Raw genomic sequence first — 21,906 nt, 5'->3', positions numbered from 1 at the left:
GTAAACTCTGACCCGGGTGATAAAAATAATTAAATACTCTGAGGTTTACAGAGAATCTGAGCCGGAAAAAAATTAATCGGGTTTGCGTCGTTGCAGCGTACATGTTGTCCATTATACCTTGATGAGAGGATGATAAATCTGACGTTGTTATGTAACAAAAAACAGTTGTCTGTTGCGTAAGGCCTAGTAGTCTCCGCCCCTTTTCACTCGCCTCGGCGCATGCGCGGTGGCGACGTACGCTCCGCCATTGACGGACCCACGATCAGGAGGAAAGGGTCAGAGAGGCACTTCGACAGGCAGCTGCTGCACGTTTCTCCAGCCTTCAACCTCAACTTTGGTTTGAGCGACGGTTTTTTAACGCTTGACTCACATTCTTCCCAGTTATCGTGGATGATTTTGGTTGACAACTGTTTCCATCGTCACTACCAAGAAACGTGTTTTTGCCATATTACGGGAGTAACGGGCAGCCGAGAACCTCAGCTAGCAGCGGCTATAACGAAGCTATAGCAGGCTAGCTAACGTTAGCTAGCGACCTGGCTAGCTGCACACGAGCTGAGCATTGCTCGGTGGTGGGGTGGTGGTGGGGGGGGCGGTGTGCCTACAGTGTCGTTTGATGGATCCGAGAATTGCCTGGTTTCAACCAGAACAACGTGGACCCGCTAACAACCTGTGGATGCAGATTTGGGAGACGACACAGGGGCTCGGCTACTTGCATGTAAATAACAGCTTCACCACCACTGGATCTCAGAGCACGTCGAGTCTGAAGGCGACCGTCAACGGAGCACCGGGAGCCGTCCTCACCAGCAGAAACGGAGCACTTGACTCAAACACCGGCAGCGGTGAAGGCAGGACTCAGGGGATGTCGACCTCAATGGGGGAAGGAGGGTTGACTGAACAGCGGGACTTTATACCACTGGAAACCAATAGCAACCACAACAACCGAGCCGCTGGCAGGGGCGGTGTCGGCGGAGGGGGGCAGCAGCAGCAGCAGCAGCAGCAACAGGGCAGTGGGGTCGCTGTGCTTTGGAGGGGGTTGACGGACGGACACCCCAACAAAAGAAAAAGAGACAACAAAGCTAGCACTTTCGGATTCAATTCCAGCCTCCAACACGCCTCCAACACGGGAGACTACGGCGGTTACACGGGCACACCATGGAAAGTCAGGAACTACTCAGAGGGAATTGTAGGGTAAGAGAAGAGTTTATCAAAGTAGATTAGATTGGCTGTCTCAATTTTTGGAAACCCGCTGCTTGTAGCAGAGGCATTCAACCCCCTATCCCCCTCATCCCTCCTTACAGAACAAGTCCTCATAAATCAAATCACACAGAGGGTAGGGGGTGCTCCACAAGTGTGAGTCTGTTAACGTTTCAGGGTATCTCGTGTAAACTAGGGGTTAATTCTCTGTTATTTAAGCTATTTTAAACACCTGCACGCTGAAATAACACATGGGGAAAGTGAGGTTGTCACTGGCTCCCCACCCACTTTTCATCCCCACCCACTGAATCCACAGTTGCATAAGTTAACTCTGTGTCGCTAAAAGTTACATGGAAAACCAAAACGGGCTTTCAAAGTGAGCGTATCCAATAATGGATGCATATTTCAACACAACAGGGTTGTGTGTGGTCAGTTGAACTTGCTTCACTTTTGTTTCCAACATCATTCAATCAAATGAGAGTGCCTCTGAAATAACTACTACCTCAAAGGTGTATGAACTCAGGTCTTTACCTCAAACATTTGAGAGTTGTTGTTTTACTCCTTATTCAAAAAACATTCTAGATTTCAAGAAACCATGACAACAGTGTAGTTAATTTCGAAATATGCAACATAGGTGAAAGCAGTTGATGCAGATAGTTTTACTATTTAGTTTTTCCAATAAATGTTCTAACAGACTAAAACACACTCCAGTAAACAGAAACAGGAGCACCGCTGAATCCTTCCCATCTTAATCTGGCTGTCTGACATTGTAATGATCATTAATGGACTGTGAATCAAAATACTCACTTGGCTCACTCCTACTAGCTGAGGTGCATTTTTGAGTAAACCGGCCTGTCAGTAAGAAATAGTTTATAGAACATGTGGGAGAGCACTGACAAGCTACCAGGGTGCTACCACTAGCACTTAGCATATGAGATGCACTAGTCGTCCTCCTCAAGCCCACAGATGTAAGGCTGGTTAGGAGACAAAATTGCAGCTGATATTTGCCAAAGTTGATGAACCGTATTAAAATGGAGTTTACCATTACCATTACTCAAGTCTATTTTAATAATGTACAGGCAAGAGGGTGCACACTGTAAACACTCAGCTCAAATGACACTAGGTTTAGTAGGTTACAGTCATGATGTTAGGACTATAGGGGAGAGGAACCTCAACCAGGTTGGCAAACCCTAGGGCATCATCACACTACATGATGAAGACATCTATGTTTCTGCACAAGCAAGAGGTTTAGGGACTTCCTCCAAGGTACATAGAGACAGAACAGTCTAAAGAGGCTAAAACTCCAACAACATTTATTATTGTTGTATAGACACTTTTTGGCCTTCATCAAGGTCTTTTCTGTACACGTTACATCTGGCACATGCTGAACAATATACAAAAAATCGTAGTGCCATTGTTTTTACACATTGCGGTTAAGATGGGTCATGAAAGTAATGGGAATGGTAAGTTTTTATTTGAACTGGGGAAAAAAAAGAAAAGTGATAATTTGGTGAATTAATTGCTGTGAGTTTTACCAAACCCACATGGTCTTTCACATGTGGAGGAGATTACTTAAAGGCCTTTGCATCTCCACCAATATGGTGCTTAATTTATATTTCAAGGTTGTGACACATTTTACTTTATCAAATAATTGTGGCTTCTGCAGTTTGGATATTGCTCTCTGATGTTTTGCGATTTAGATAATATTTCAGTGTATTGTCATTGCCAATGGTGGCTTCCTATACAGCCAGAAGATGACATTTGGTGAATTTGGCTGAACAGCATGAAGCTGTCAAAAATAGAGGTTTAAGGGGGTATAACCAAAGATAAGGAGTACAGCAGAAATTATAAAAACTTAAGGTATAAAATTAGCTTGCCCCTAATTAGTTTTTCTAATGTTGTCGACCATCAAGACCCTCTGCAGGTACATCATTTGAGTGGCACCCGGATATCTGCGCAGGGCAACATGGATCCTTGTGAACTTAAGCTCATAACAGAACTTACTTTATAATAACAAGGAGACCACAAATGGACCTTTAGGCTTTTTGTGAACTGAGCCCACTGGGTTCTGCGAACATGTGTCAAACCTTTTTTTTTGCACCCACCTGGCCGGCTGTGCAGAGTGTAGCCATGCTGAATGTGCAGATCTGTTTATTAGTGGCTCATTGGTCTGTGGTGTCCTCCATCCGGTCACATCCTCTTCTGTCTCAGCACACAGATAATCTTAAAAACCAGAGTATTATATGAAGCAGGTGGAGAACGACAAGTTGGGGTGGTATAGGGAGATTGCCTGCAGGTCTCCGCAGGGAGCATGCTGACAACTTTAACTGGGTTGGCCAACCAGTGTGCATCACTAATGGGGCTGAATGTCCTTTTTGCTGACTCTTCATTCAATCATTCAGCATTATTGCACTAATTTGTATGAATAGTGGCTGTAAAATGCTTGTACTTTGCTCCTTGGTGAGAAACAACAGCTGTGGGAGTTACAATGCTAAATGACAGTGTTAACAACTTTTCATATGAAAAATAATCTACATGTTTGCAGAGGCTTATCATCACACTTTTAAGTGACATGAGACATTTCTTTTGGAAGAATCAGGGTTGAGGACATACTAGGCATACAAGTGGCCAGAGAAAATCTAAATTATGCTGCCAATGTTTTCATGGATATTTTGATAGTTTAAAAAAAAAATGGCGTTATTGAAAATGTTATAAACTATTTAGTTAAATGTTTAGCATCTTTATCAAATCAAACAAGGCAGGGAATGAGCCTCAAATGGTTAAAGTAGTTGAAAGCTGAAACTAGAAACGTGAGATAAATGTGTGAGATATGATTAATTGCACCTTTGCATATACCAGAACAAGACCTTTAACAGTAGACAACAAGTCATGAGGTATAGGTATAATAAATGAGCATGACACTTAATGTAATTAAGTTATTTCCTCAGCTGCGGTTCTCTTAGATATGATAACGGAGGAAAATATTTTGGTGGGTGGGGCTCTGTTTTAAAGGCCTTATAGGTGCAGAGAATTGCCCTTTCCCCACCCCTTTCTGTTCGAGTTGTAGACAAACAGGACACCAGAGTGTGGAGCCCAGTCTTTGGCTGATCCTCATTTATAGTAATATGGAAGCTCTGTGTTTGCATAAGGACATTCCTTTGTGATTAGCTCTGCTAATACCAGAACCTGAACCTCAGAGCAATGATCAAACTCACCACTACTGAGGGCTCTCTGTCTAAACATACGCTGGTAATTCACAATGCCAGCATGCTCTATGGCATTACAGGGAATCTATTTTGAAATGTGTACGTATAACCCACACTATGTATGTGGCTGTAAAAGCTGTCAGCATTAAGTTATGTTAATTCCATAGTTAAACCTCCACTCATAATACATGTTTGTTTCTTGGGAGGCGCAGTCTTGTTGTGAAATCTGTAGAAGCGTGATAAATGTCCAGCTGCATGAATAACAATACTGGTGGTTTTGGTCGCTTGATTTCCAATAGTACAGCTTTACAAAATAGCATAGAACAAGAATGGAAAATAAACAATACAACTCTGTGAGAGACCTACTGTCAATATTGTTTATGCTAGCTACCTACGTCTGCTGAGATAAAGAGCTGCCTGCTTGTCTCTAATACTGTTAGCTCAAGTATGGGCTCACATTGCAGAGTTATGAATGGTAAGCGAAGAAGTGGAGAACTTTTGATTTGAAGAGAAATTGGAGTATTAAGTTCTGTTACAGGATTTTAAAATCCGAGCAGCATCTTTTTTGCCATTTATGTCCATGTTCCCCTTTTTGTAAGGTCCTATATTTGGATGTGGGGCATAAAGTTTAATTTGCCATATCAGTCAGGGTGATTGACATGCGGCGCAGGCAGAGGTAAACCTGAAAATCATTGTTACATTTGATATTTGCAAGTAGCAAAAAAGAGGAAAGAGGGATGGAAGTGCATATTTCCATGGGACCGTCTCTGCACTATATTTGGCCATGGGGGTTGGTTAGAGACACAGGCATGTGCTTATTTGTGTTTTACGCTCCTCTAGTCTTTCTGGAGCTGAGTAGGTCCAAGGGAGCAGCCCACATCATGATTGAAAAGGAGTGTTTACATGCTCCACACGGCTTCACTTCCACAACACAAAGCCAACCCTCTGAGAAAGAAACCTGAGCCCCTTTTGCGTCTGTCCAGTCAGACGGGAGGCTCTAAGGGAGTGTATCCCCCTTGTTTTCTGTCCTTGTAGAACTGTTATTTAGATTCTGTATATGGGCACAGGAAGTCCGTGTAGCCTCGGTGAGTGGTGGCCTGTTTCTGTCCTGCTCGACTATACTCTGATCTGCTGTTGTGTTGTGGGTTTTTATTGTGTAGGCAAGATGCGATGTTCCAAAGTTCTAGTCATTTTACAACAGTGAGGCATTGTAAGAGAATGAATTCAGAGTGATAGGTGGATTTACTAGATGAGTCTGTTGTTTTTTTTTGTGTAGCTGGGCAGTGTCGGTCTAACAAACCCACTAAAATTGCCATATTAAATTACTTAATTCTTCCCCACAATTAAAAGATTGATTTGGCTATCCTACTGCTGTATTGATCTGGCAATTCCATGTACAAGACACACAAACCTGGTGATCAGTAAAAAAGGGAAGTCAAAGTATTAACAAGAAAAGTGCTAAGGCAAGTAGGTTAAAGGCCTTGTCACATTAGCATTTATGCAAATATAAATGTGATATAAAAGTAAGTTTGTTTTGAATTTTATTGCTGCCCTCGCTGAATTAGACGCAATAGCTTGCAGTATACATCTGGAGTTAAACTCTATTGATATTTTTATGAACTTGTGGTAGTGAAAATTGTCGAAATGGAGCCTTTAAAGAAACATGACGAGTTAGCATTCAAAATAGAGAGTTTGTGTTTTAGCTAAGGTTATATATATGTTTTCATTTGCCCTTTAAAATCCTGGGCAAATCCTTGAAAATGTTAGCAAAATGCACAAATAGCTGACTCAGCATGGGGGCTAATACCAGCTGACTTTGCTGGCTAGCTAGTCTTTTATACATCCAAATAGTTATCCTATTCTTTTTCTTTTTTCTTTTCTTTTATTTTTTAGATCTCCTACATCCATTATTTTGCAATCTGTCTGCATACAAGGGCATGACCCTCTGCTCTTTTCCTCTGCCATCTTCATTTTAATCTCATGTCTTCACTTACGGTGAAAGTCCTGTTCACATAAAACAGTGGCCCAAAATGGTAGTTATGACAGAGCTGTCTGCACTTGATTAATTTCTGTTGAGCCTGGTGTTGGCAGCTAGTTTTGTGTGTTGAAGCAGAACATCACTCGCAGGCTAATGAAAAGTGTGGTTAATCGCTGGCTGATGAGTGGCCCTGGCTGATGCGATTATTGCCATTTATTGACGTTGTCTTTTGGAGATTTATGACTCCCAGCAGCGGCACACAGATCGCACCTCTGTGGCTGAAGCTCCATTATTAGAACAGTGGTTCATCTAGCCTCTACTGGCTGTGACATTTATGTCACGTTCTCCTCTCTCTATCGTGCTGCCTGCCTGGCTGGCTCTCGGCCAAAGTGTGTAAGCCTGTGAAGAGAAGCCTGCGTGCTGGTCCTTTGGACTGTAGGTGAAGCAGGCCCCCCTCTGAACAGCACGTGTGGGCAGCTCTCCATAACTCAGTCTTCCCATGTGTAGCGAGGAATGTGTTTTCCTTTTTTTTTTCCTCTTCCTGTCTAGTACAAACCCTTCCCATGCTCCAGACTGATGCAGTCAGCATGCAACACACGGCGTTCTCGCTTTTTTCACAGCTCGTGTTCAGACTGTGACCCTCTGAGCTTGTGTACCGAACAAACGGCTTCGATCATTTCCTTTTGCTATAGTATACGATGATAATAGTAATATCGTCTTTTTTTGTCTTGTGATGCTGTTACTATTTCCACAAAATCACATCCCAAATCACAGTACAATCTTACTTTGAACTGCTAACACCAAACTTGACATGCTTCGAGTAACCAAAACTATCATACAGGTTTTTTAATTTTAAACAAGTGCTGTTTCAAAGTGTCAAAGGTATCTGATCAGTTGATGTTGCTCAAAGTTTGTTTTGGAAGATCAAGCACAAAGTATTTAACAAGATTTATGATCTATCAGACGCTAACCGCCTTCTGATGTGATACTCCCAGCCCACTAAACAACATGTTTGCCGTGGCACTGGTATTACCATGTTAATTATGTCTGTTCCTGTTTGACTACAGCGCTGAAGCACGCTGCATCCCTCAGGCATGGCCATGCCTAATACTAGCAGTCAGCTGTGTTTGGGCTCCTGTGTAACTGGAGCCCATTTGTCCCAGTAGCAAACACTTAGCACCCCAGATCAGAGCATTGATGAAACATTAATGAATTGGCCATCTGCAATTGCAAGACACGGACACCTTTGCTTCTGTTTGTGGTTGTCCTCATTGTGTGTGATACGACTTGTTTGCCTGCTGGCAACTTGGGACAACCTGAAGCTGTTCTTGGCTGGTGTCGAGGGTCTATAGACACAACAGTGTCACGTAACACACATCTTTGTTGCCTAGGTTGTTGAGGCCCAAAATATCAAGCCTTTGTGAAACTGGAGTCATGATTTTGGAACTTTCCACGGCCACGTTTTATCACCTCCCAAGATCTCATGGAGAACAATAAGTGAAATACATTTCCCCCTTATCAGCAGTCTCACGTGTCAGTCAGATTTGTGAGACTTGAGTGTCTTGTCTTCAGTCTGTTCCAGGTTATGTTTGTTAGTATTTGATTCTGAAGCCGTGCTACAGCCATTTGACCAATACCTCTGTGGTGCCAACATTTCTGAATAGTCAGTGAGTAGTGCTCAGTGTGATGCGACAATAACCTCTTTTTCCTTCATCCCACCCAACTTAACAGATGGCTCTCGTTCACATGAAGGCATTTCAGCACCACACCCAGCCCCCCCTCCCTCTTTCTCTCTCTCTCTCTCTCCATTTTTCTGTTTCACCTTATGTGCATGTTTGGCCTTCTACCTTTATAGGCTTTTCGTTTCCTTTACTTTCCCTCATTCTTTCTTCAACTTACGCCTTTACTCATTTTTTTTTTATCCGTCACCTTCCCATTCCTCTACCTGCGAGCCGTCTGAGGGCCAAGCGAGGTGTCGCTGTGCCTTCAAGCTGTGGCTCTGCAGGACTGTTCAGGGTCCACCTGTGAAACACTTCTTTTTTTTCCTAGTATAATTTTGGGGCATTTTTTACCTTTATTGGATAGTATAGTATAGAGAGACAGGAAATGAGGAGGCAGAGAGAGAGGGGGAATGACATACAGTAAAGGGCCGCCCGATGCGGGATTCGAACTGCAGCGAGGACTGCTCTACCAACTGCGCCACACGACGCCCCCTGTGAAACGCTTCTTAACAAAACCTTTGACATGGATTATACATTTGACTACACTACTGTAGAGACACAGTAATTCCACTTTTTCTCTCAATAGTGACTTCAATACATAAACACAGATTGGGAAGCACGCGCAGCCATTTTTAAGGGCAGAGAGCAGGGCAGGGAGCAGTGTGTAGAAAATAGGATTGCACTGAACTGAATTATGAACTTGAATAATAATACCCATACCCATAGTTGGGGATTATAATGAGTGCACAATGCTGTCTGATAATGCACAACATATTTATGTAGCATTGGCTGTAGTGCTACAACAACTGAATTATTAATCAAATAGAACTCTGCTTACACTCAGCACGTTTCACATGTATTTTATCCTCGATAGCAGCTCTCATCCCCTTTCCCTGCTGCCCTCCATTCAGATTCTATTCAGGCCTACAGAGCAAAGCAGTCAGCTTAAAAAAAAAGAAAGACTAGATTTAACTACTGCATCATCATTAACAATTACAGCCTTAACACCAGTAAGCATTGCTGGCATCATATCAGCAGCACTAGAATAATCACATCAGAGAGAAAAGTTAGGAAAAGAAGAAGTGCTAAAGAGAGGAGATAACATTTTTTCCCTCCCTCTGGGAGCCAGAGCTCTCTTGAAACCTGTTCCACCAGATTACATAACATTACTATGATATAGGCAAGTGGGATAATCAGATAAGCAGTGCCAAGGGTACATGTGCTTCCCAGGCAGGCTCAAGACGGAGAGTAATGTGATCCAGGAAGGTGGGGCATGAGATGTGATTTCTATGGTTGCTGTGATCACGTGCTGAAAGGGAGCAGGAGGGGCCTATTGCTGTGAAATGAAACCTATTGGTGCTGTAGTTGTGTAGAGATGCTATCATCTTTCCCTAAAATAATTTGTGCTTATATTGTAGTAGAAGGAAAGTGGAAAAAATTATTATATTTATGCCATAAAAATGTCCTCTATTTCTCATTGTTTATTGGAGGTAGAAAATGCATTAAAGCCAAATGTGAGCATTAATGTCCCAGACGTACAAAACCCCTCAGTTCAATTAAATGACATGTAATTACCTTCAATAGGTGTTGCTTTTGGCTGAGGGGTCATAAGGACACAGAATGGCTCTACTGAGAGCTTTTTTTTTTTTTTTTTTTAAATGGGAAATAAAAAACTGATGTCATGTTTGTAATGCAGACTGTTAGCTCCTGAGTTTCTTTTACTTTCAAATGAAACCTAATGTGTCATAAGGAGGCTGGGGTGTGCACAGGGGAAATAGATTAGTCACTAAACTTTTCAGTGGTTGTCAGTTCCCATGTGAGAGGAGGGGCAACAAATGGAAATGCAAACTTTTTGCCTCTCCTGACAACAAACTGAACAACAAACAAAAAATTATATTGTGTGCAGACAGTTTGTTTAACCCGTCTACACAACAGGTTACAGCAGAACTTAGCCTAACACATTAATCAAAAATAAATGATGGTGTAGCCTATCATTTAAGCTGTGTGTTGGTGAACCCAATAACTTGATGGAACTCCCATGTAATGCTAAGGAAACTATACCAACGCCTTTTGTTGACCTAAGAAACTGGTCTGAACAAAGGAAGTCAGTGAAATGAAATCATGTCATTTAATGGGCTTTACATCCTCAGATTTCCCCCCCATGATAAACCCCCCCCCCCCCCCCCCCAACAAAAACACACCATTTCAGATAATGGATGTGTCTGTGTGACAGATGTGTTTTGCAAAACCAGCTTGCTTGCATGGGGTGTGTGTGTGAGAGAGAGATGAGCACAGTGGTGATACAATGTAACCGTGGGGAACTTGTATTGTCATGTCCTGGACAGTGGAGCTGCTGTTTTCAGCGATTGCTACTCCCCAAGTTTTTTCAGTTGTCTGTTCATTTGCATTTTAAGATAAATCCTGCATCCACATTCAGTTCAGTCAGACCTGTGAGCAGCCAGTTGGGACACATTCACACCAGCCATGGCAATAATGCATTAAATTCACATTCCCTTTCATTTCAGACAGACCGTTTCAGTGGCACACCCTCAATACATAGTCATTTGTCAAACATGACCTTTGCTGGTACTGTGAGACTAGAACTGTAATGATTAGTCAGTCATCACCAAAAAAAAAAAATCAGCTATGCGGTAATTGATCGTTCCCCTGTTGTTGTTTTTTTAATGCAAAATAATAGCCTTTTGAAAGATGTCAAACTGAGTGTTCTTTGGGGTTTGGAGTATTGATGCAACAATTAATCAATTTAAGCCGGTGATATTTGGGTGTAGGAAATGGTGATGTGCATTCTTTTCTGACATATACATTTATTTTAATCAATGAAGATAAGATGGGATGGAGCTCATAATAACTTTATAAACTCCCCAAACTGCGGCTGTGTCTTGGTGTCTGGTTCATATGTCATGAATGTCACTCATGTGTCGTGCAAATATTTTTTCTTGGCCTGGATCCAGACTTTGAGCAGTGTGCCTGCACCAGCTTTGGAGTTCGTTTTCTCAAGGTCACCATGATAGTTTTTGTAGTTAGGGAGATGATTGTATTTTTCATAGATGGTTAGAGCAGAAATAATCTATGTGAAACTCAGTCAACTTTCACTGTTGTCAGGTGGAGAGTGCTTGTTACATAAAAGTCAGACAGTAGACAGTGCTCTTTGGGGCGTAGTTCAGTCAGTGTTGGTAGCTCTGAGCGTTTTTCTAGTCCAACTTTCTCTGGTATATGCACATACTTCGCTTTGTTGCCGCCTTTTATTTATAAGAAGACGAAGCATCACTTTCCTTTTCTCATTCTCTGTAGCCAGCCAGGAGGAATAAGGCCTGCTATTGGCCTAATCTGAGTTTATATGGCTGTTCCGGGCACACGTGCTTGTGTGTGTGTGCCTGCATGTTTGTCCGCCCACAAAGCTTCGTCCCCTGCGTCTATGTGTATGTAGACAAAACTGGTCAATCAAAGGTCACTGCATGTGGGCAGTGTGACCTGTTCCAAGGACAAACATGGTCCCCTTGCCCTTACTGAGTACAAGTTTAGGTTTCTGACATTGTGTGCGGACATGGCAGGGCTTCCTGTTTTGTTTTTGCTCAGCCCTGGCTACAGTTGACCAAAAAGACATGATATGAAAAACCATGGACTGCCACTGCAAATGACTTTTCACTGTCTTCTTGGAAGGTATTCAGAGAACATCTGGAGACATCTGCTCTTGTTTGTAAAGACTTGTATTTGCCATGAAAGTGTTGATATTATATATTTTTCTGGCAACATCTTCCATCTCTACTTGAATACCGCTCATTGTGCCGTTCTGTAAATTCAAATCTTAGATCTGCGAAGTACAAAAAGTGTTTCAGCAGTTGGTCGTAAGAGTTGTTGAGTTCAGCTGGCTCTGTGACACGTCTGTATCAATGCACAGGGGGGAAAATAGAGCCAATTCTCTTTTTTTGTTGCATCATTTCTCCAAGTAACAACACATCTCTTAAGTAGCAAGCCCTTTATCACTCACCCCAACCCCATTGTCAGTCACATGTGATTTATTTATGGGAGCTCTGAACATTCGTACACAAAGAGAAAGGAGCAGGAACCCATTTCTTCCCTTGCTTGACAACAAACATCTGTCACAGTGTCCTTTTACAAATCAATTAACCCACAAATGATTTCTTTTCTCTGCCTTTATCAGATTTCTAAACTCTAACTGCTAAAGATGTAGTTATGTGTTTTAAATATATAACTAGAAAGAAGAGAATAAAGCTATTAGCTGTGTCCTGTCAGCGTGACTCGGTGTGACATCTGTATTTGTGGCGCCCATTCCCTTGGCATTGCATACTGTGCCTTTTTGCTCTGCTATCAGGGAGAGCAGATAAGGCCAGGAGAATGAGAAAACCCCTGGTTTTGTTTATTCCCCCCTAGTCTCACGTCTGAATGTGATGGGATGTGAAATGTGGCAAACCTCAGTAGACTAGAATTGTTAAAACCGACTTAATTGATCTGTTAACATGGTATTCAATATAAGTTTGACTAGTTTAGTTGTCCGTTATATGTCTCAGTTCTTCTCACCAACCTGCTAGAGTGTGATTAAAGTAGCTGCTGTATGTCAATAGATATCTAAAAGGGGTACATCTGAAATGTGCATGTGCTCTATATAGTCTTGTTCCGTACAGCTGTGAAACCTGTGTGTTTTCTCCTGCTTGTGTGTCTGTTCATGTCCACATTCTTCTGCTCGTCTCACCACGCCGTGCTCTGTGTGCAGGTTACATGAGGAGATCAATGACTTCTACGAGTACATCTCCCCAAGGCCGGAAGAGGAGAAGATGAGGCTGGAGGTGGTGGACAGAATCAAGGGAGTCATCCGCGACCTGTGGCCTTTTGCTGAGGTACACATCCTCCTAGGGATGAATAAAGTGTTCTCTACTCTACTCTACATCATCCCAAACCCCCAAAAATGTGTTTCCTGGAAAATCCCGTTTGTAAGCTGAAAGCTACACAAATAAAGGATGTCCCGCATCACCCGGGATTAATGGATTTGGATTTGTAGGTTTGTGAAAAAAAGGTGTTAAATGATACTTGGAACACATCTCTGGTGCAGTGGGTTGGTGCTTTTATTGAGGCCACCTTGGACAGCAGTGGTCTATTGTGAGAGCCAGGCTGTGTGTGCAGTAGCAAGGTAATGGCTATAAGCTTCAGCCTTTCTCCATGTTGCACAGTAATCTGTTTGGGCCATGGTAATCAGCGCACCTCAGGCATTCTTGTACCCACTGACTTTGATCCTGCTGATAGAGCAGTGTTCTTCGACGTGTGTCTGCTCCGAGCTTAGCAGCTCCTAAATTAAGTAGCACACTGCAGTACCAGACCCGACCAGCTTTATTCCCCTCTGGAAAGAGGTGGGGCCACTTCGTCAACCAGTCAGCGTGATGCTTGTTTAATTAGTTGATGAATTTAGCTAAGTAGATGTCCACCAGACACTCGGAGTCTGGTGCTACACAGAATCATTATCCTGTCAGGTATATATGGAAGCTTGTCTAGGTCAGCTGCACCACCAGATCTATCTGGCAGCTTCTGCTTCAGCTTTGGTTTCAAGACATTTCCTAAACCCTTAGACCGTTAAGATATTAATCACCTACTAGTGATGAGGCGCACTGTCAGTACGTGACAACTAGTCTTATTAGAACATGTCAAGATGAGCTAAAACATAGCTCTCCTTGAATCAGTTACCTCACCCCTTCACAGAAGCCTTAAGGACTTACTGATTATTCATTTGCAAACATGGCTCTACAATCAGCTTAGCTTGGACATGTGACTGGGCAGTATACAAGAGTTTACTACTACAGGTTGATGTGAGGTGTAGAGAGAAGGTTTAAGTGGAGGTATGGTCTGGCCCTGGCTTAAGTCTATTTCTGCTGCAATGCCTTTTTTTTTTTTTGATTGCGCAGTGGGAGGTTATAAGGTGGAAAGTTGAGCATATTTTAGTCACGGTAGCACTCGCATGCAGGTTAAGAGATCAGTGGCTTAAAGGACTATTTTTGTATGTAAACATCCTGCAAGTTTGGATTTGCACAATAGCCACTTTCAACGTTAATGAAATCAGTCGATCCGTACCAAGGGCCATACTTTCCCTTAATGTCCCACTTGAAATATTTCAACTGTACACTCATTTTTTTTCTCTTTGCACAGTTTGTAATAGTCTTAGAGCCACACCCATGCAGATAGTTTGGGCTTGTCATTACGTTCACGCTATGGTACACTTATATAACGTTTATGCACCTTGGAAAACAGGTTTCCGTGTGGTACAGTGTGGGTACATCAAAAAAGAACACCACCTTGATGCTTGCTTGATGACACGTTTTGTCCTCGGTTCAGTTCAGCTCAGTTCATAACATATTTATGTCAATATTCAAAATATTAAAATGTCAAAATATTCAGGTATCCAGGTGCTAGGATTTTTAGAGTGTGAAGTGAGTGTAAATGACAGAATAATTAAAATAAAGATATGCATGTGTGTAACTGTGTGTATCTCCTCTCAGGTCGAAGTGTTTGGGAGCTTCAAGACTGGTCTTTATCTGCCAACAAGGTGAGTGGTTTCCTAAACCAGTCCAGAGATTTAAACACATCCTTTTTTTTTGTCTCTCTTGGCCAAACTGTTAGTGTGAACTGGCACCTGACCAAGAACTCAGTTATATTGAGCTCTGGAGAAAGAATCGTTACCTGCTTTTGTTTGAAAATCAAGTGTTTCAGTCATTCTTAGTACTTGTTCTTTTTAAAAACTTTATTCTGAGAGAGGCCGCGACTGCCGACAGACACCCACACAACCACCTACGCACAATAACAACTCCCCCTTCAACATGTCACCTGGATTAGTGCTCTCTTGACACCACACTGAGCGCTTTAATAGGACTAAGCTGTTTTGTGGAAGCATGCTTGTCAGCTGGGGGATGTGTGTCTGTTTACATGCGTCTCTTTCTGGCATTTGTCAAGGAGCTATTTGTTTGTATTTCAGTTACATGGTGCAAATACATTGCACTTATGTTTGCTTATGTTTTGTTTGCAGTGGGTGGCTTGTGTGTAACACTTCTGTATGCAATAAACAAAGCCTGTCTGCAGTGATCTACCGTGCAGAAATCATTTAAAAAGGGTTGACCTGTGTATAGTCTAACAAAACTAACAGAAAATCTATTCAACAGATGTTGCACTTTGTTTGCTGAATGTTCGGGTTTGCTAATGTTTTGTCAGTTAGGAAAATAGACAAAACTTTGTTGTTAGTTGCTCCTGTATGTACGGTAGTAGACTTACGTCAAGCTTTTCTTTTCCTCTACCAGTGATATTGACCTGGTGGTTTTTGGAAAGTGGGAGACACTGCCACTCTGGACACTGGAGCAGGCTCTAAGGAAGAGAAACGTTGCAGATGAGAACTCCATCAAAGTTTTGGACAAGGCCACGGTAAGACTCTTCACACCCGCAAGTGTGCATGTACAGTACAACATATACCGTGTGTGTAGTTGTGTATGTATTGGGCTAGAAAACTACTTTTCTTTCTTTTTATATGAATTGATTAGACTGTGGGTTTGCTTTAGTAACTGCTTATTTGTATAGAAATCTTTTTTCACAAGGCCTTTTTTCTAGACGTTTTTGGACATGGCTATCCCATGTACAGCTAGCCAGCTATGCCATATATAATGTATAGACGTTACTACTTATGTTTGGACATGACTTTCGAAATGGAGTGTGTTCCTCAGATATGACTGCGATCCTCACTAGTTAAGGTGAAAAAAATGTCAGCAGTCGGTACTAATTTGTTATTCTATAGTTTAGGATGTAATTATTCAAATTGTGTGATCCAGGAAGAATTTAATCTGTAGTGAGATGGAAATCTGACAGTTGCAACATGTAAATCCAGGAGTATAACTTCCCAACTTGTTGCAATTATAATGATTAATGAATAGTCATCATTCATTTAGCCATTAATCAGTATGCTGTTGAAGGTGTGCTGACAAGCTGTAAATTTTGTTAGTACGCTCTTTTGACATTTCCAAAACTTTGGCTTCTCTGGTGTGTATGCACACCTTGTGCACAGGTATGTGCGCCGACACGCCCAATAACTTAAAAGCCAAATGTGCATCAGGGCTTAAATTATTTCTTGTACTCTAGAGTTGGCGACAAATGCAGAGTTCCACCCAAATTAAGGCATTATATTTATTTTTATTAGTGTCACCAACACATTATTTCCCAGCCTTGTATGAGCAATTCTTCGTTGGTTAAAAACTGTATACATTGCATCCTTTCCCATTTTGTTTAATTTTATTTCAGGACTTAAAGGATTTGAATAAATCTTTATCTTTGTTTCACTTTTGTTGTAGACTTGGAACAGATTAGCACTTTTAAATCTTTGCTCAAGGAATTAATTCAAGGATTAGATCACTCAACGGGGCTTTGTGTACCACGGTATCTGTATGTTGTTTACAGATTTGTGTCTTATAGCACAACACCTGTAGCTGTGAGGAATTGTGAGAGGGCAGCTTTGTCTATGTTATTTCGCTCTGACTATGTGATATGTCTGTTCGCAGGTTCCCATCATCAAACTAACAGACTCCTTCACTGAGGTCAAAGTTGACATCAGCTTCAATGTGAAGAGTGGTGTCAAAGCTGCTCGACTCATTAAGGATTTCAAAGAGGTACAGTTTGCATATTCGGGGCTCTACACCACAAATTCACAAATTGACATGAGATAAAAGAGATAAAAATGAAATGCTCAAATCTTTCTGTGTTCTTCTGTTTATCTAACGAGTATATAGATGCTTCATGATAAATAAAACTTGACTGACTTCAGTTTTGACACCCGAATTCAACTGGTGCACTTCATATAGCAAACCAATCATGTTTTAAGACTGGAGGATTTCTAAGTGACACACTAAAGCGTCACATTTTAACAAACATTTAAAGGGAGGAGTCACTTTGTTCAAAAATATTGATCTTGTGTCGCATGTTGAGAGTGACTCATAACTTGCTTCATCTCGCATTGAAAAATGTTAATTGTCAGACATCAGGTTTGTAATGGTGTGGATTGGCCTTACACTCTATTAGTGACCAATAGGACAAGTAATAGTATCTATTGGAGGCTAAATTCCTGTCTTCCTCTAGAGGGAGCTGTAGACAGTAAATTTCACTGCTCACTGTGTCCTCCTCTGTCTCTTGTCCTGTAGAAATACCCTGTGCTGCCTTACCTGGTCCTGGTGCTGAAGCAGTTCCTACTGCAGAGGGATCTAAATGAAGTTTTTACTGGTGGGATTGGCTCCTACAGTCTGTTCCTGATGGCTGTCAGCTTCCTGCAGGTATACACCCGTGTTCAACAAGAAACTCTTAATGCTTTAACAAACTAAATTTTTTGGAGTACTGCACATTTGTCCTCATTTTATGCGTCATTTTTCTCAGTTTTGTGGCAGATTTGTGTTCTTAACTGAAGCCTTTTTTTTTGTACAGTTTCTTTATAAGATCTTAGTATAATAGGAATGTCTATGTCCATAGGCCCTGAAATTCTCAGTGTTTTGACCAAAATTAACCACAAATACTGACATCTCCTTGGACCGTGTTCTTTCCTAGCTTCATTACAGGGACGACGTGTGCAGTCCCAACATCAACATCGGTGTTCTGCTCATTGAATTCTTTGAGCTCTACGGTCGCCACTTCAACTACCTGAAGACAGGCATCAGGATAAAAGATGGAGGTTGTTACGTTGCCAAAGACGAGGTTCAGAAGAACATGATGGATGGCTACAGGCCCTCCATGCTCTACATTGAGGACCCACTGCAGCCAGGTAGGAAGTGTGAACACAAAGGTTGAGGTTTAGAAAGTGGGTGGCTAAAGCTCACAAGTGCATAATTTGAACGTTTGTTTGTCTTGTTTCCAACAGACAACGACGTTGGGCGGAGTTCCTATGGTGCCATGCAGGTGAAGCAGGCATTCGACTACGCCTATGTGGTGCTCAGCCATGCTGTGTCGCCCATCGCCAAGTACTACCCCAATAATGAGACTGAGAGGTAAGGAGCTCAATAGAGAAACTGCCAATCACGTATCACAGATGATGAGCCATTCCTAATGACTATCATCTGATTTGGATTATTGCTTGATCCGTCATAGCATTCTTCACAGCCAGACAGTTTAATGTTACACTATTCAGTCTCAAATTGTCACTGGTGATTTAATGTCAGTAAGATTACTACGCTTCAGCTGTTTTGAGAATAAACACTAGTATAACGTGTTTACGTCCTCCTGTATCCCATCACAGCATACTTGGCAGAATAATCCGGGTGACACTGGAAGTGGATGAATACAGGGAATGGATCCGAAAAAACTGGGGGAGCCCATCTCAGAATGAATTGCCACTCAACAGTATGTTTACACACTCACTTAATTTTCTAAAGTTTCTTCTCGTCTTGTTGATCCTGAAAAAAAGAGAGATAAAAGTCAGCAGTTCCTGGTCAGTTGAATCTGACGGGGTATAGCTGGACCTGGCATGGCTGTAAAAAGCTGACCTGACCTGACCTGACCTGACCTTTGTGTTTACATTTGTTACTTCTTTGTAGGAAATGACGTCACACTCTTTGAGTCCCAACAACTCGACGAGTGCAACAACAACGTCCCAGATGAGGACGACGTTGTGGTTCTACCTTCAGCCCCCCACAGCAAAACCTCCTCCAACTCCTCCTCTCCATCCCCCTCGCTGCGCTCCTCTCCTTCATCCTCCCTGCTGTCGCCTTCCTCCACGTCCTCCAACTCCAGCTCCAGTGATGCGGTCAGTAGCTCAGATGCACACACCCTTCAAATATTACTATTCTATGTACTTATCCGTAGCTGTTAAAGCTGTGTGATGAAAACTCTTGATCATCTTATTTGCTGGTTTTCCACAGGACTCTGACGGGACACCGTGCAAGACAGCCAAGCAGCAGTCTGGCCGGGGCTCCAGCGCTCACAGAGAAAAGTCAGCTGCCGTTAGTAATCACCGAACACAGAGCCACACTACTGGCACTCCATCTGGAAGCAACAAAGGAGGAAAGGTGCGGTCAGCCTTCCCTTATATAGGAAAAAATTAACAGACCACTCCCAAAATGATCAGTTTCTCTGGTTTTACTATTTATAGGTATGTGTTTGAGTAAAATTAAATTTTAAAAATGTTGTTTTATTCTATTAACTACCGACAACATTTCTCGCAAAATTGAAAAAAAAAAATTGTGATTTAGAGCTTTTATTGGCTAATGACTAAACTAGTCTAAATAACAAAAATTTCAAGTCTTTTCAGACCTTGAATAATAATAATAATGCAAAGAAAACATGTTCATATTTATTCCTAAAGAACACAGCAAGAATATTTTAACTCAGGAAGAGTTTATAAATCAGTTTTTGTGGGATAATGTCAATGTTTAATCCCAGCTGTGGTTTTTATAATCTTCCTATAAAATCAGATGTGGTTCAGGTGATGACCCGATCAGTGTCTCATTAAAGTTGTGTTTGTGTTGGTATTTAAAAAAGAAAAGAAAAGAATGACTGTCTTACATGTAGAGATGCTTTTAAGAAACATTTGTGAAAGTGGTCTCTTATTTTTTTCCAGAGCTGTATATATACACACACACATGTAACATGTGCCCATAAGTTTAAGAATGAGACAGACACAAAAACTGTTGTGTTAAACATATATCACTCACCATATGACACAAAAATGAGTCTGAAATAATAGTTTATTTTTGAAACTTAACTTATTTAGTGGTACTTTTCATGATGCTTGAAAATATTGAATATTGTATCGAATACCTAAGAGAAATCCTCTGGAAAAACTAATCTGGACTTTGTGCTCTGACCCACTCCAGGGCAGGATGTCTCGTTCCCACCACAAGGGCGGCCACCACGGGCAGCAAAGCTCGTCATCCAGTACCAAAAGTCATCCGAGCAACAAGCCACATCACCAGGGCAACAGCAAGAAGAGGAAAAATGTACGGGACTCTACACAAGAGGACCTCTGCAGATAGGGGTGACCTCGCCTGCCCCCCTCCCCCAAACCCCAATCCCCTGTCCTGTCTGCAACTGACTGACTGTCATGTCCCACTTCTGCTGCCAGACTCCAGCCTCGGGAGGTTGTTAGAAGTATTTAAACATCTACAGTATCTGTCTCTCTGTCACGCTTTTTGGGATGACAAGCAACAATTTCTAGCAGTAAAAAAAAAAGAACAAAAAAAGAATCATTATAGGAAACGGGGTTTGATTTCTTGGACATGAACTGAAATCATATTGGATAAAATGCTCATTTGCTTCCGAACAGCTTCTTTTAAGGAGCAGTTTTCCTTCCCACAGCCAGCACCTACACAACATGCCTCTTGCGCCTCCTGCTGCACAGGAGAAGACAGGTTGGGTGTCGGGAAATCTACTCTGGAGCAATACCTGGAGCTGCCGGCTGGAAGATAGGATCCAAAATTTTATCAAAAAAAGGAAAAAAAAGAAGAAAAAAGCAAATGGCTTAAAATGTATAAAAATATAAATGTTATGTTGAACAGACAAATATATACACAGATTTTTTTAAGATGGTAACTTACAAATGCAATCAGTAAGAGTGGGACATAACTTATGCATGAGATTTTTTTGTTGGTTGATTTTTCTGTTGGTTTTTGTTAAGTCTAAACAGGTTATACAAAGATTTGTACAAAAACGCATCAGAAAAAAAAAAAAAGGAAAAATACAAATAAGAAGAGATTGTTTCATATGAGATTTTTACAAAATATACCGATTGAAGACATGTAAACATGCACATCTTGTGCCCGCAGCCTTTTGGCCAAAGCCAAGAGCTGATTTGGGTCCCATTGCCAACATAAATCATCAGCATCTACTTTTACTTCTGGTTGCTCTCTGTGAGTGTGCTACAGTGTTAAAATTTAGCCTTGAGTGAGCCAACGCTCACACACAACAACCCTATAGATGACCAGGTGAGAGATCATCATCTCAATAGCACAGCCACACCTGTGTCGAGGCTTTAAGACTATTAAGACTACAGGTTTAAATTAATAAGGGGGAGATTATGGTTTTATTGAAAAATCCTACACTTGAAGAAAAAAAAAAGTGTTAACATGACAACTGTGGGTGATAATCTGTTCCTTCGGTAATTTACCAACTACAAAATCATTTGTATTTGTTAAATGTATTTATTTTTTTATTAATTATATGAACATAGTATGGATAAATGTATTATTAACATTAGAGCCCATATCTTTTGAGTCCTATATTTGAAATAGGATAAGTTGCGGGGAGGGAGGGTGGGTTGGGGTGGGAATATTCAGGTACAGTAAAATACCACCTTTATTATTTGATTGGGTTTTTTTTTTTTTTTTTTTTTTTTTCTTTTCATTGACAGTTGAGTGACCAAGTTACTTTGGAAGGTTTGAGAGACCATTTTACAAGTTATACAGTGATAATTGTATTTTAATATGTGGCTGGTCTACTTATCTAAAAGGGAGCGGATAGTTGTTTTTTTTCCTCGATTTTTTTTTCTTCCCAGAAACTATCAGAAGCAACTGTCTTAAATGCCCCCTCCCCCTTTGTCATGGCGGTACAGCAACTAACCTGTAGATGGAGTCATTGCTCTGAGCCGTAATCCACACAGAGTTAGGGCTTGTATACTGCATTTGGACGGTTATATTGGCAATTGACTGGTCAATATCCTGATATCCATTACGGAATGGGCAGCTGCACATGGAAAACCCATGAAAGTTGAGTGCTTGCCGGAAGGAGTAACACACCAAAGCACAGTGTAATCCCCAAATTTCCTTCCTTC

At 41.5% G+C, this 21,906-nt stretch overlaps 1 protein-coding gene across 1 annotated transcript; it reads left to right on the top strand.

The window, feature by feature from the left end:
* Window positions 1–255: 255 nt before the first annotated feature.
* Window positions 256–21,374, top strand: tent4b (terminal nucleotidyltransferase 4B). Its single transcript, XM_084000164.1, has 12 exons — window positions 256–1,188; window positions 12,853–12,976; window positions 14,624–14,670; window positions 15,416–15,536; window positions 16,661–16,768; window positions 17,297–17,425; window positions 17,694–17,907; window positions 18,004–18,130; window positions 18,379–18,482; window positions 18,677–18,885; window positions 19,001–19,147; window positions 19,955–21,374. The coding sequence occupies exons 1-12, from the start codon at window positions 614–616 to the stop codon at window positions 20,111–20,113; spliced, it is 2,064 nt and encodes a 687-aa protein (XP_083856290.1). The 5' UTR covers window positions 256–613; the 3' UTR covers window positions 20,114–21,374.
* The last annotated feature ends 532 nt before the right edge of the window (window positions 21,375–21,906 follow it).

Source organism: Trachurus trachurus (genome assembly GCF_905171665.1).
Source record: "Trachurus trachurus genome assembly, chromosome: 3".
Classification (NCBI taxonomy): Eukaryota; Metazoa; Chordata; class Actinopteri; order Carangiformes; family Carangidae; genus Trachurus; species Trachurus trachurus.
Note: the sequence above shows the minus strand (reverse complement) of the source record. Positions and strands in the feature narration are given on the sequence as shown.

Bases quoted from the DNA above. Each gene is read 5' to 3' on its own strand.
- tent4b (XM_084000164.1), top strand. From the start codon at position 614: ATGGATCCGAGAATTGCCTGGTTTCAACCAGAACAACGTGGACCCGCT. The intron at 17,426-17,693 runs GTATACACCCGT...GTTCTTTCCTAG, and splicing joins TGGCTGTCAGCTTCCTGCAG to CTTCATTACAGGGACGACGT. The intron at 18,131-18,378 runs GTAAGGAGCTCA...ATCCCATCACAG, and splicing joins CCCAATAATGAGACTGAGAG to CATACTTGGCAGAATAATCC.